This window comes from Myodes glareolus, chromosome 5, assembly GCF_982192425.1.
Source record: "Myodes glareolus chromosome 5, mMyoGla1.1, whole genome shotgun sequence".
NCBI classification, from domain to species: Eukaryota; Metazoa; Chordata; class Mammalia; order Rodentia; family Cricetidae; genus Myodes; species Myodes glareolus.
Genome location: NC_142030.1, coordinates 113,081,060 through 113,096,471, shown reverse-complemented (window position 1 = coordinate 113,096,471; position 15,412 = coordinate 113,081,060). Strand labels below are relative to the sequence as shown.

Genomic DNA, 15,412 nt, shown 5'->3' with positions numbered 1-15,412 from the left:
CTCCCCAACACACACACAAAATGTATACAGCAATTGGAAAAAATATTACCTTAAAAATGGAAAATTATGCCCAAAATTCACAAAAGAGAATGTGTAGATTGTTGTTATGAAAAGAATATCTACCTCGTATTATCCCCTTTGTGAATCAGTTCCTAGTATTTCCTACTTTACAGATAAAGAATTTACAGCACAGCAAAATGTCTTTGGTGAGATATCTAACCTACTTCTAATCCTAACCTGTAACCAATGAGTGGCTCCACAGCCTGCTGGGCTCTTAACTATGTTGTGGGGTGGTTGCATAATACCAGCACATACCCAAACTCTGTCCAACAGGTTTACTTTTGACAATGTATTCTGAGATAGGTAATTATATGTAGAGGCGTCATTGTGAGCCAGTTTATGGCAGTGTATGGAGAGTGAGGTAATAAGCATATATGTACTTGCATGAGAAAGTTCGTAGGTTAAGTGAGGAAAGTAAGAATTTACCTATGGTACATTATATAATGAATCTTAAAAGTATGCCATAATATTGTGATTGCACAGGAAAAGCATGAAATATACATGCCAAGCTAGTAGTATTAAGAGGATATTAGCTAGCTTTATAGTGAGAATTTATTAGTTTAGTAAAGGTAAAAGAACCAGGTATACTGAAAATTATTTTTCTAATAATTGGGGAGTTGTGCATGACATAAACTAAATCATATTTTAAAAGAATTTTTGCTTTTATTTATTAAAACTTCATTCCTGTCTTAAAGTATTCTGGAAAAGTAAGATTTGAGAGCAGTGACTATATGTGTTAGTTTGGCTTTTAGTGTTCAGGATATCCAAATAAACATTGATTGCTAGTACCCAAGTGCAAGAGACATTTTTATTTTTATTAAATCCAATAAATGTTCTACATTTATACCATCGGCTTCTTAATAACTTCTGTATACAGAGAATGGCATCATCTTGTAAGCTGTATCAAAGGAGCATTGTCGTTCTCACATAGAATATGAGGGAAAGCGTGTGGCTTCCCTCCTTCTAGGGAAATTGTCTGAAGGTGTCTCCTTCACATTCCTTTCTCCATTGCTCAGCACCATGTCCTTCATGGTACCGACTTCCTTCCTTCACTACTGGCACCTGAGCATTTGATAACCTCTAGGTTTTTTTTTGTTGTTGTTGTTTGTTTTTTGTTTTTTTTCTTACCTAATAGATTTACAGCATCAGTAAATTTTTGTCTGATAATTTTTATCTAAATAGCTGTGAAGAATCAATGAGGTTTCTGTCCTGCCTGGACCCTGCAGTTGTTAAGTCCTAAAGAAGTCACACAGACGTCTACATTAATTATAAACTGATTGGCCTAGTATTTCAGGCTTCTTATTAACTCTTAAAACTTACATTAGCCCATAATTCTTGTCTGTGTTAGCCACGTGGCTTGGTACCTTTTTCAGCGAGGCAGTCACATCTTGTTTGCTCAGTGTCTGGCTTCTTCCTTGTCTGGATGATGACTGCAGATTGAAACTTCCCTTTTCCCAAGATTCTTGTTGCCCCACCTCTCCTTCCTGTCTGGTTGCCTTGCCTATACTTCCTGCCTGGCTACTGGTGAATCAGCGTTTATTTAAAATACAAGTGATATGGTCAAAGACCATTGTCCCACAGCAGGGTAACAGAATAGCAGAGGCTTTAAAATAAAAAATAAGATTGCTGAGGCCTTACGTATATTTTAGATATTTTAAAGAGTCCAGTTAGTTTTTACTGTAATTGCATATTCTGTTTTATACTAAATAAATAGTTTCCTACTGAGTTGCAAATAACTCTTGGGGAAAAAGAATAAAAGTTATGAAACATTCCTTTTGACAAATAGAATAAACTCTAAAGGCTAAAATTGGGTATTGTGAATGCTGGGTATATGCCAAGGTGTGACCAGCAGGTGGCGCTGCATGATTAAGAGAAATTTGAAACAGTTCCTACACTGCCCTCAGAGGAGGAGAGACACCTTGTTCATTTTTTTGTCATCCAGCACTGGGGCTGAGCAGGAAACTTTGTGTCAGTCCAAGGTCAGCCTGGCATACACAGGATAAGCCTGTCTCAAAATAAAACAAAATCTGAAGGGAAGCCGGAAGGAAGACTTAGGGTTCTCGTAAGAGGCCGTGTTGGACAGTGGATCTGGACAAGGCTGTGCACCTGACCCAGAAGAATAAGCATTTGAATGTCTTTTTCTCCTTTTGAAATTCATCATGAAAATTTTAAAAATATAAATTTTATTTTAAAAATTCAATATGTTTTTCTCTAACATGGTAAGTATTACTTTCTTTTTACATATTTGCTTCCTTGGGCTCATGAATATGGAAACTCCTCACTCAGGTTACATTTATACACTGTTTGAGGAGCCTCTCTTTGCCTCACCGGTATGCTTTACTAATCATTTACAAGGTATACTATTTCCTCTTTAAAACTGAAGTCCATCTTTTAAAAATATTTTTATTATTTGGAAATTTCATATTACAAACCCTAATCTTCCCAATTTTCCAATGCCCATTCCCCATCCTTGTGACCTCTCCCAACAAAGAAGAAGAAGGCGACTGAGCAATTATGGCATACTCCTTTAATCCCAGCACTTGTGAGGCAGAGGCAGGTGGATCTCAGAGTTCAAATACAGCCAGGGCTACACTGAGAAACCCCTGTCTCAAAAATAAATAAAATAAAATAGGAGGAGGAGAAGAAAGAGAAGAAAAGTCCATATTTTGTTGTCCATCCTGGAGCGTGGCCATACCCTTAGAGGAGACTGAGTCCTTCATTACTTGCAGCCCTCCCAGGGGCCTTCAGCTATGGAGAGCTCTGCTTCAGCATCCCTACCACAACTTCTAGAGTGCTCTTCAGTGATGTTCTGTCTAGGCTGTTGCTGTCTTTGGTGCAGTGGGGACAGGGCTGCCACAGAAGCCGTCTGTGTCTCGGTCACCAGCACCACTGCAGAAGTAGCTTCCTTGCACGTCACCGTCAACAGGAGCACGGGTCGTGCACGTCTGTCAGGGTCGTTCTCATGAGCTGTTGGGAGCCTTGATGCAATTACAGCTCACAGCAACGGGTAGTTCAGCACCGCATCAGCAAGGCCTGTGGACCACTGACTCTGAAAACCGCTGCTTTCATCTGCAATTTCACTTGTGCAGTAACAGCTATGATATCTCCACATTACCATGCATTTTCATGTAATGTGTGTATGTAACCTCATGATTACATCTCAATATTAAGGACACATATATCTGTAGGTGCTCAGAAGATGACTTTTCATTTATCTATATAGTTTTGATATGTAGGACATATACTGGGACATGCTTCATTACTAGATCTGTTTGTCCCACAAGAATTGAAAATGCTTAAAAGCCTGCTTTGTTCTTTTGCTCAGACTAACTGCACACAGTTAGCTCACCTTCACCTCAGAGCAAGTCCCAACTAGACTGAAGGCTTTCTAACTAGGTCACAAGTTTAAAACCTTACAGCTCCGCACAAGGACAAAGTCACAACACAAAGCACCCGAAGAAAAGCACGTCAACTCTTCAGTTCTTTGCTTGCAGTCTGCTAACAGTAGGCCTGTGTCTCCAGGTTTGTCTGGACTCTGCCCCCCCAATCAGGTCATGGTCTCACTCCTGGAGCCTTGGAACCTTGTGTTGCCATGGCAATGGCTCAGCTCCCTACTGCTTACTCTAAGAATGTGCTTTTGACTAGTGAGAGGCAACTCCTATAATTTTTTTTTTTTTGCCTCAAGCCTTCTGTAAGGAGAAGAGTTTGTAGGCTAGGGAAGAGGAAGCTAGCAGCAGCAGCAGCAGCTAGGAGGAATTAGTAGCAGGGCAGGAGAACTAGAATAGAAGCAGAATAAAGAGATTCGGCAAAGCATGCGTGAGAGTTCATTCACTCTCAGGAAAAGTCCTTTTTGCTTGCAGTTGCCTTCATCTGAACCCTGAAGAGTGTCTTGGGGCTGAACCCCAAAAGCTGTCTCTCCTTAGACTTTTCTATGGTTTCTGGTAACAGTACCGACCACGGATATCCACATAGTCTCTGGCGTCAGCGTGATCTCTGGTGGCAGTACAGACTGTAGACATTAGCGCGGCCCTTAGCTACCACACAGGCCATGGACACCATCATGGCCCTCAGTGGTACCTCAGTACAGCCCCCAGCTCCAGTAGGACATGGTCTTTGGCAGCAGCATGGATCGTGAACGTCAGTATGGCCTCCATGTACAGCACAGCCCCCTGTCATCAACAAGGCCTCAGATGGCAGCACACAGACCATTGATATCTGCATGGCCTTTTGTGGTAACACAAACCACAGACATCAATACAGCCCTCTCTGTATTGTAGGACCACAGACACGGACATGACCCTCAGCAGCAGCACAGACCACAGATATCCTTCCATATGGCCTCAGGTGACTGGCCAGGCCACTCACATCAACATGTCCCCTGCTGCTATAGGCCTATGGGCAGCCACATTAACCTCAGGCTTCAACACAGCCTGGACACCAATGTGACCTCCAGAGGCATCATGGACCACAGAGGTCTTTCAAGTTAGTCCAATCCAAAAAATGAACCATTTTCGTCTCAGATATTCTGTCGTTGCTCAGAACTAGGGCCACCGTGGCTGGGCAGCATATTGGGAGCTGAGTCTTGGAGAGCTCTAGGCTGCCGCACAACACTCTGTTGTTCCTAATCAGCAACGGCGGCTCCCCTGTCCCCCTAGCCTTCTCTCTGTCATTGAGGTCACGTCTCTAGTTTCCCCTCCCACTGCTCCGTTCCTCTAACTTCCCCACCTCTTTCCCACAGGTTTGTTCATCGTAGTCTCTGGAAACTGCATAATGTCACATGGTATGGTTTTTCATCCAAACAGCTTTATGTGCAAATATTCATTGCAGTGAGTTGTTGGTGTGGTTTCTGAGGAACCATAAGTACTGTACTGGACCATTGCCAAGACTTGTCTTACGTAGGGCATCTGGGGCAGCTCTGTGCAAGCTCCTGGCTGCATCACACCTCCCTGTCCTTGAAGTCTGCTTCCCTGAGGCTCACCAGGCTTGACCTTAGTGCTTGTAGCCTGCAGGTCACCATCCTCCCACCTCTCTCCACACACACACGCCACCTCCAGGCAGGGCAAGCAACTACTGCAGAGCGTGCTAAGAACTGATCCTATGGCATGAGCGAAGCTTGGTTTTAAGAACTCTTGTGGACCTTCAAACCCTTTAATAGGTGGAAAATTTATACTGACTGGAATTATATATGGCAAGGCATTGTCAGGAAGAGGCTTTGTTCCTATTTGGAAAAGAATGTGAGACAGACATGCGAGAAATGCAGAAAGACTTTGCTCAGAACACTTGTGAGGCCACGAAAACCAGTGTGCCTACTCACATTAGGTAGCACCCATGCAGAAAGAGAAGGCACTTTTAATGTTGATTTGGGGTTATTACTCCTGGAAGGTATTTTCTTCAGTCAATGAGAGAAATCTGCATTTGAGATGAAGCATCCCTAAATATTTCTGTTTTTAATAACGCCTTGTGGTGACTTCTGTTTTCAGCCAAGTCGGGAAAATGTGACTGTGTTTATTTTGTTGTTGTTCATTGCTGTTGCCAGTGACCTGCCCATTGGCTCCCACCTCTTCCTCCTCCCCCTCCTCTTGTTCCTCCTTTTCTTTTTCTTCCCCCCTTTTTTTTAATACAGGATCTCATTTTGTAGCCCAGACTGTCTTCCAACTTTTATCTTATCCTGTGTCTACATCCTGAGTACTAGTATTTTATTCAGGTACCGTGGCATGTCTCTTTCCTTTTCTTTTCTTTCCTTTTCTTTTCTTTTCTTTACTTTCCTTTGACTTTTAAAAGATGCATGTGCATGTCTGTGTGTGGGTATACAAGTGCACATGTGAGTGCAGGTACCACAGAGTCCAGAAGATGGTATCTGATTCCTTGTAGCTATAGTTGTATATGATCTTGTGAACTACTTAATATGGGTGCTGGGAATTAAACTCAGGTCCTCTGGAAGAGCAGCAAATGCCCATAGTCACTGAGTCATCTCTCCAGCCCTTTATCTCTTTTCAAAAAGTTGTTTGTTTGTTTATTTATTTATTTATGTGTGTGTGTGTGTGTGTGTGTGTGTGTGTGTGTGTGTGTGTGCGCGTGTGTACATGACCACATGCCGCAGGGAAAGTATGATGTTCAGGGGACAGTCCTTAGGAATCTGTTCCTTTCTTCCATCATATGGATTTAGGGCTAGAACTCAGGTTGTTAGACTTAGCAACATGTGTAATTATGAGCTAAATCATCTCACTGGTCCTTAAAAGAAAGTCTAGATCTACATATCAGAGAAAACATGTGATTATGTTTCTGAGTCTGATTTACATCTTTTAACATATTCTTAAGTTTCCTCCATTTTTCTGCAAATGGCATGATTTCATTCTTCTTTATGGCCGACTAACAGTCTGTTTTATATATGTAACACATTTTGTATGTAAATTAATTGGTTGTTGATTGGGCCCTTAGACTCATTCCATAATTTGACTGTTGTGAATAGCTAGCTCCCTGATAGAATGGTTGCATTAGTATCTGAGCTGAATGCTTTTTTTCAGAACCTCCATGCTGATTTCTACGGCAGATCTATTTTATGTGCACCGACCATGTGTGAGTTCCCACACCTGGTTCTCTGCGTCCTGACCAGCATTATTGTTCTATGTTTTAATGATGCTAGCCATCCTGACTAGAGTGAGAAGGACACTCTATATAGTTTTTGTTTTTAAGATTTATTTTTAATCCTATGTGTGTGTGTGTGCATGTGTGCATTTGTGCCACATGTATGTAGGTACCTAAGGATGCCAGAAGAGGGTGTTGGGGCAGATATTGCTATTCAGCTGGCTTTTTCCCTTTGTCTTTCCAATCCTGCCCAGGCCCCTAGCCTATAGGTGGCACTGGTCCTACCCACATTCGAGAGTGAGTCCTCCCCCATCAGTTCTCTCTCTCTCTTTCAGTCTATATATTTCTGACTCTGTCTCTGTCTCTGTCCCCACCCCGCCTCTGTCAGATGGCCTCACAGATACACTCAAGTCTCCTAAATAATTCCAAATTCAGCCACATTATAATAAAGATAGAAAATTACACTAATGATGTCAACTCATTTCAAAAGTCAGGATGGATGGCCAAGGTCTACCTCCCCCTTGCTGGTATTTGAGAACACACCTTTCCTGGGCAACACAGTAGAACTGACACTGAAGGTGCAGGTGTAGAAGAACCCACCCTGAGGACACACAAGTGGAAGAACTGGCCATGCCTCTTGCTCATCACTGTAAGAGGTGAACTAGCCAGAGCAGTGATGGGGAGTTCACCCTGATGGTGGAGATAGTGGAGAGCTGGTGGGCTGACCAAGCCTGCAACTACCCAGGCTCAGAACCAGGGTTGTGTGCCGGCCCACCCCAACATCCATCCCATCTGTAATCCTCTGGAGCATGGGAGGCAATCGAGGGCTACAGAATCTCCATAACACGGGGCAGCAACAGGACATCTAGGAAGAGTCCCAGTGAGGACCCAGCATGGATGATGTAACAGAGCAGGGCCTCAAACCTGACTAATGATTCTTTGCAGTGAACACATGCATACAACGATATATGGATAATGGTGTTTACTGTGTGACTCACTATGTCACATTGCAGCTTCCATGATGAGTTTCCCTCACTTTTTTCTCCTAAATTTTATTTTAGGGAGGTTGCAGGGGCAGAGGACAGATGTGAGAGGCCCGGAGATGTGTGGAATCAGGAGGCATCATGTGAAAGACACAAAGAATAAATAAAAAGAGAGTTAAAAAACGAATTGACATTATACTCCAGGGTAATTAGGCCGTACCCTTTGATGTTTAGAATGTAGTAAGATGCTTGGTAATCTTGCTCTAATGAGGTTTGGAATGGCCCCTTCGACCTCTATGGCTGGATGGGAAAATTGTTGGTACAGTCAGCCTTGGTTATATGTCACTTATCATAAGAACTTAAGGAGTCAGCTAATGATGTATTTTGCACACATTTCCTCGTTTTTAACTTGCCATTCTTAATCAAAATCATGGTTTTTTGAGTGATGGTGCATCCAAGATTGTGGAGTGGGGCGAAAGAATGATGCTTTCCTTCTGGAATAGAGAGATAGGATATTTTTCTTATGGCAATTTTATCTCCTGCTTTTATGAAACTGGATAGTAATTTTTTGTTTTAGGCAGTGCCTTACTATCTAGCTCTGGCAGGTCTAGAACTCACTATGTAGACCATTCAAAGAGATCTGCTTGCTTCTGCCCCCTGAATGCACCACCACATTTGGTAGGATAGAGATCTTTGGTTTTTTGTTTGCCTTTAACTCAAAATAATAGCTCCAGTAGTTTCCCTCTGAAGAATAAGACCCCCATCTTCTCTCTCCTTCACCTCAGTTCCCCTCTGAAGGATAAGACCCCCATCTCTTCTCTCCTTCACCTCAGTTCCTGTATCTGTCAGCCTTTTTGTTTACGGTGTTGAATTACCAGAGAAACAATGAAAAGGCTTGCGGTGTTAGAGGTTTCAGCTCATGACCTGCTAGCATGTGGAGCAAAGATGTTATATCTTGGTGACCAGGAGGGAAGGAGAGGGAGAGAGAGAAAGAATGAGAATATTTAAGCATGAGAATGACTAAGGAGCTCAGGACAAATATCTTTCAAATGCGTAATTCCAGTGACCTGCTTTGTCAGCTAGGCTTCACCTCCTAGTTGCCTATTCATTTATGAACTTATGAATGGCATTGATGAAGTTAGTACCCTCAAGATTCAGTCACTTCTTCATAGATATGCCATATTGCAACCAAATCTTTGCCACAGTAGCCTTTCAGGGGAGGTATATTTGTCCAAACCATAAGAATAAAGCAATTGCTTGATTAGTTTTTGCACACTGAATATAGTACCAGCCGTGATGCCATTTGTGAGTGTGGTTTTCTGTCTTTCTTTGGGGTAAGCCTGGGTTTAGAAATCCCGGTTTCAGGCGGCTTTATAGACGGCTCGGAGCTGTGTCCCAACTCCAGGCTGCCACTGACCTCTGGTTTGTTTCTGCTGCTGCAGTGTGGCCTCATTGCAGCCCCGCTTGCTGGTTTGGTTTCTTATCTCTGGCTTTCCTCCCAGCCACTCCTGAGAATCGTTTCTCACCCTGTGTGCATTCTAGCACTGGTGGAGCTCATGGCTGCTTATGGACCTTGCTCTTAAGTAACTTCTTTCCTGTCTCCACAAATGGCCCTTCTTGTTCCTCCTTGTCACCAGGATCTTTGTCACCTCCCTTTTTTTAAAATGAGTTTTCCAAACTGTATCATAACCTATGGTGTGGTATGTAGTGTTTCTTATGAAAGCCCCTGTTTTTTACTTTTCTTGAAATTGTACCTCAGAATTTGTTTTAGGATAGTATAGTCGAAGTCTCTCTTTGGTCTGGAGAAATGGCTCAGGCATTAAAAGCGCTGGTTGCTTTTCCATAGAACCTGGGTCCGTTTCCCAGCGGCAGCTCACAATTATGTGCACCCTGCTTCCAGGAGATTGGACACCGTCTTCTGGCCTGTGTGGACACTACACATATGCTGAGCATACATACATGCTGACCAAGCTTCCATACATAATACAAATTATAAAACTCATATATATATATATGAGTATATACATATATATGTGTTTATACATATACACATACATATATACACACATATACATACAAATAATAAAATCTCAAAAAATATGTCATTCTAGGTCTAAAGAATTTTAAAGAATTCGCAATTAAACATATCCAGGCAACATTTGCAGCCACAGAGTTTAATTTTGATCTCTCTGGTCTCGGGACTGCTGACGTCCCCACAGATTTTGCTTCGCATCTGGCAGCATCTGTACATTAAACTCTCAGCTTCTTGCCTTGACCCCAAAATAGAAATGTTGTCTTAAGAGTTCCACTTGTAGAAAGTTCTCTTATTTCTTTGCTTTCCATCTCTCTACTTAGCCCTTTTGTTCTTGATTGTCTTTGCGTTTATAAATTGAATTTTAATTTAATTTAAAATTTACCACACTTTCTTGTTTCTGGTGGCTATACTGATATTCCAAAATTCACTGACAGCCTGAAGCTATGGTTAAATTCATCATTTTAAGGATTTTCTTTAACCTTGTTAGTAAAATGTTAAGGAGAAAAATAGCATATGCACACATTTCAAATTACAGAACCAAAGATAAAAATGTCTCCTTTTCTGCCTAGTGTTCCAATCTTAGTCATTTTCTCTAAGGAAAGTTGTAGCTTGTTGTGCCTTTCCATATATGGCATATGTAGATACTACATATGATGTAGAATATTATTTCAATGAATCCTGTAGTATATTAGGTTCTGTTCTGTAGTATATAGGTTCTGTTTCTCTAGAGAACACATAGACTATTAAACAGGATTTGATAGACTGGCTTACAGAATGTGAGCTGGAAGTCTCATCAGTGATATTTTCTATAGTAGAGAGGCAAAGATACCCCTTTTCTGCTTAGTCCATGAAACTGGAGGTCTCAGGATGTCCAATTCCATCTCTAAGGAAGCTTAGAAACTCTGGAGAGTTATTGGTGTGTGGTAGGAGCTGGAGCTTGACTGAGCGGAGGACAACAGTGGCAGTGGCAGTAGCCCCCTGAGAGCTAAAGGCATGTGCTACTTACTACAACAGACTCTTTGATAGAATTTAATAGAATTTAATCATTAAGATTTATTGATTCATTCTGTGTGCTTAGCACTTTGCTAAGTATTATGGTGAAGTTTAATGGAAGTATAAGACATTATCTTGATCCACATGAGTTTAAGATGTAACTGAATGTGAATACACTGATTATTAACCCACAGTAAAGTGGTAATGGTGTGAGGAAAGGTTTGGAATGGGTCATAAAGATTTGATTTTTAGAAAGCATAAAGATCTTTATGGACAAGAACTCCGATGTAAGTACAAGATAGATGACAAATGAAAAATGGTGTGGGGGCGTGCACACGCGCGCGCGTGTGCGTGTGTAATCACGAGGACTTAAGAGGAGTAGAAGTAGTGTAGGGAGCTTAGAATTGAAGAAGTAGATCAAAGGAGCCATATCAATTGTGAGAAAGTTGGTGAAGACAGTCAGTATCTGTTGAAGGAGAGAAGGCCTGCTTTTGGTCTCGGCCGCCCACCTATCTTACACAGGAAATAACCACACAGAAACTGTATTAATTAAATTACTGCCTGGCCCATTAGCTCTAGCCTCCTATTGGCTAACTCTCCCATCTTGATTTAACCCATTTCTAATAATCTAATAATCTGTATATCACCACTATTCAGCATGTCTGACCTGGCAGCTCCATGGTGGTTCTCTCTTGATGCTTTCTTTCTCCCAGCATTCAGTTCTGTCTTCTCCGCCTACCTAAGTTTTGCCCTATCACCAGGCCCAAAGCAGCTTTTTTTTTTAATTAACCGATGAAAGCAACACAAATACAGAAGGACCTTCTACACCAAGTATCAGAGTAGGTCAGAACAAGGAAGAAGAGGTCAGCTATAAGGCTTTTATTTGGCAAATTCAGTACTGCCTATGCCCTTGGATCAGAAATTCAAGATTTCCAGGAAAACATTCCAAATGTTCAGTGTTCAAAACATAGAAAGAAATGGACCAAAGTAACATTTTGAAGTAACATTTTTCACTTTCTTTCTATTCCTGCCTGTGACACCTTTTCTTTACAAATTAAATTCTATGGAGGGTGAAGATGGAAGGATGGTGGGTTCTTCTGCAGTTAGAAACATGAGAGCCCTTGATTGAGTGAGCTGAGAGATCTTAGAATCAGAACAGATTGTTTTTTCTTTTAAGTTTATTTGTATTAGTTTGAATTATGTGTCGGTGTGGGGGGGTGTGTACGTGTATGAGTGTGTGTGTGTGTGTGTGTGTGTGTGTGTGTTTGCATGTGAGTTCAGTGCCTGTGGAAGCCAGAACATTAAGATTCCCAGAATTGCAGTTACAGGTAGTTGCAAGCCACCTAACATGGATGCTGGGAACTGAACTCAGGTCCTCTGGAAAAGCAGCAAGTCACTTAACCTTGAGTCATCTCTTCAGCCCCTCAACCCAATTCTTAATTATGATTCCTATAGAGTTTAAGAAATTTTATAGGTAGTCTTCTGTGGTTCATGAATATTTTTGTAAAAACATGCAAGGTTTGAAATTATGTGTATTTTCTAGAAAAGAGTCTCAAGTTCTAAAATGAACTTCAGACAGTCCCACCTCAAATTATTTAAAAGATTTACTTCTCATCAGAGTTACATCTCCTCAGAGTTGGGAAATCACTAGCTAGAAAGAAGACAAATGATTATGGCATGTTGACCACATACAGTTGTCCCAGTCTTTGTCATATGTCATGCAGCTTTCAATGCCTTCAGTCACTTTTTATGCATTGTCAAGATGTGATTATGCTCATGTTAGGAATGTAGACTTAGTTCAGCAATATGTATTCAAATTTGCATTTAGACTTACTTATTCATTTTATAAAGGTGATTGTTCTGATGATATTTGTTGCTTTATTCTGTAATGTTAATAATGCCCTTGTTCTTATATAACTTTGAATTATTCTCTATTCTGACTTGTTTCTCTGAGTACATTGTAGTGCAAGAATGATGAATAGGTTCAAATTATTAATTAACTCCTATTGTTGGTTAGGTTCTCCTAGTTTATTATGGACTCTTAGCCCCTGTTTTGATAAGGCATAAAAAGCACACTTGATGAGTTACCGTGCTACCCTATCTTTGTGACTAGTATACACACAGGAAGGCTTAGTGATGGAACTCAGTGGTATAGTAATTACCTTGACTTAGTCAGAGTTTCTTTGTTATGGCCCTAAATTTCCTTAGAATGATGATTTATATAGTTTTCATAAATGTACTTAGTGTTTAAAGCTTTCTGTAAGGGATTGGAGTATAACTCATCAACGGGGCTATTGCTTTTCATATTTAAGGCATTGTGTTTGACTTTTAGCACTACAAAAATAATTTAAAAATAAAAGGATATTAGGGATGCCATAATCTCTTTCTTGGAGGCATTCAGATAGCTAGTAACTATACACTTTAACTTAATCTTTTCTTTCATTTTCATTTTTATTTGGTTTTATTTTGTTTTATCAATTTTTACTATCTTATTTTCAAATAAGAATAAAAATCATGAAATGATAGAAACCAAATGAGGAAACACTAAGACTATTTTTTTTCTTCTATAGGTTGCTCTCTGATTCTCAGCAGCTGGATATTTTAAGAAAAGCAAGGTCTTATATAAAGCAAGAAAAATTTGATGAAGTAGTAAGTATATGGGCACTTGTGGTCAGTGTAGGGTAAACTATATGTAGGGAGCACATCAGACAGAATGGAGAATTTCCTGAGGAACCTTTAAACTTAGACATGCTTCTTATTTCAGGCAGTCTGTGACTGCAGTTTTCTAGTTTGGCTTTAGAAAGGAACTGTATTGCTGTTTTTGTTTGTTTGTTTATCAATGAAAAAACAAATTTCAAGTAACCATCATCCCCTTATGAGGGTGCAGAGCACCACATTTGCCATTTACACTATCACACTGAAGCATTTATCTAATTATCAGTAAAGAATCGGGTATCATATATCAGGGTAAGAACCTGAATGATCAGAGAAGTGGAGAAGCCACCAGTGATTTTCTTTTTCTTCCATTCCTCCGTCAAAAACTTCCTGTCTCCTATTTGTCTTCAATCCAAGACCTCTATGGTTAATTTTGGTAAACTAGTGGTTAACTCTGCCCTCTGACTCAATGTAGATGGAAGTTTCTGTCTTGCCCGGTCCTGTAGCCATTCAATCCAAACAAAACACACAGAGGTTTATATTAATTATAAACTGGTTTGCCTGTTAGCTCAGGCTTATTTTTTTTAATTAAAAATTTCCACCTCCTCCCCTCCTTCTACTTCCCTCCCCTCCGCTCCCCCCACTCCTCCTCCCCCTAATTCTCCAGGCCAAAGAGCAGTCAGGGTTCCTTACCCTATGGGAAGTCCAAGGTCCTCCCCATTCCCCCCAGGTCCAGGAAGGTGAGCATCCAAACAGACAAGGCTCCCACAAAGCCCGTCCATGCAGTAGAACCAAAGCCCAGCGCCACTGTCCTTGGCTTCTCAGTCAGCCTCCACCATCAGCCACATTCAGAGAGTCCAGCTCAATCACATGCTCCATCAGTCCCATTCCAACTGGCCTTGGTGATCTCCCATTAGATCTGTCCCACTGTCTCAGGGGGTGAACACACCCCTCGTGGTCCTGACTTCCTTGCTCATGTTCTCCCTCCTTCTGCTCCCCATTAGGGCCTTGGGAGCTCAGTTCAGTGCTTCATTGTGGGTCTCTGTCTCTATCTCCATCCATCACCAGATGAAGGCATTAGCTAGCTCTTACACCTTAAATTAACCCACAATTTTTATCTGTGATTAGCCTTGTGGCTTGGTACCTTACTCAGTAAGGTATTCTCATCCTGCTTACTCTCCATCTGGCTGGTGACTGCAGACTGAGCCTTTTCTCTGGTCCTGCAGCCATTTGGTCCCAAAGAAATACATATAGATCTACCTTAATTATAAACTGGTTGATATATTAGCTCAAGTTTCTTATTAACTTTTATATTACTATATTTTACATTAACCCATAATTGTCTGTGTTAGCCTTGTGGTTTAGTATCTTTTATCTGTGAGGCATTCTTGTCTTGCTTCTTCTGTGTCTGGGTGACAACTACAAACTGAACCTTTCCTCTTTTCAGAATTCTCCTGTTCTGGTCACTCCACCTATACTTCCTGCCTGGCTGCTAGCCAATCAGTGTTGTATTAAACCAATACAAATGACAAATTTTTACAGGGTACAAGACCATTGTCCCACTTCACCTCTTCCCAGAATTCTCCTAGTCTGGTCAACCTGCCTATACTTCCTGCCTGGCTACTGACTAATTGGTGTTTTATTAAACCAATAGAAGTGACAAATCTTTACAGGATACAAGAGCATTATCCTAGAGCAGCTCAGAGCAAACTTTATTGTCAGAATGCAATCAAACATCACACATTTCCTCTTTTTGTCTAAATAAAAAGGTTTTAAGTAACATATTAAAACTATATACAATAAGTATGATAACTACATTCAAATATATACAGGTATAAATTGCATTAGCAATGTCTAGTACATTTGCATTTGATAATTTCAGAGAAAATACTCCATTATCTATCCTATTTTGGTGAGTCCAAAATTTTTTACTTAATTCACATTGTATCCTTGCTTGCATTACCAACCCAAAACCTTTTTTCTATGTCTTTCAACTTTATAAACTTTACACCTCTTTTGTGAATTTCTTTTCAGAATTTGATAACAAAGAGAACTATAGCTATAACTATCTAGTGTTCAACTCCGTCAGAGACCTGAGAAG

At 40.8% G+C, this 15,412-nt stretch overlaps 1 protein-coding gene across 5 annotated transcripts in view; it reads left to right on the top strand.

The window, feature by feature from the left end:
* The window catches only part of Pign (phosphatidylinositol glycan anchor biosynthesis class N), a 148,145-nt gene that overhangs the window by 36,177 nt on the left and 96,556 nt on the right, over positions 1 to 15,412 (top strand). For all 5 annotated transcript variants that reach the window (XM_085688424.2, XM_048443860.3, XM_085688423.2 and 2 more), the window contains one exon: positions 13,227 to 13,305. In XM_085688424.2, coding sequence (XP_085544550.2) covers positions 13,227 to 13,305 — 79 coding nt within the window. The remainder of the gene's footprint in view (positions 1 to 13,226; positions 13,306 to 15,412) is intronic.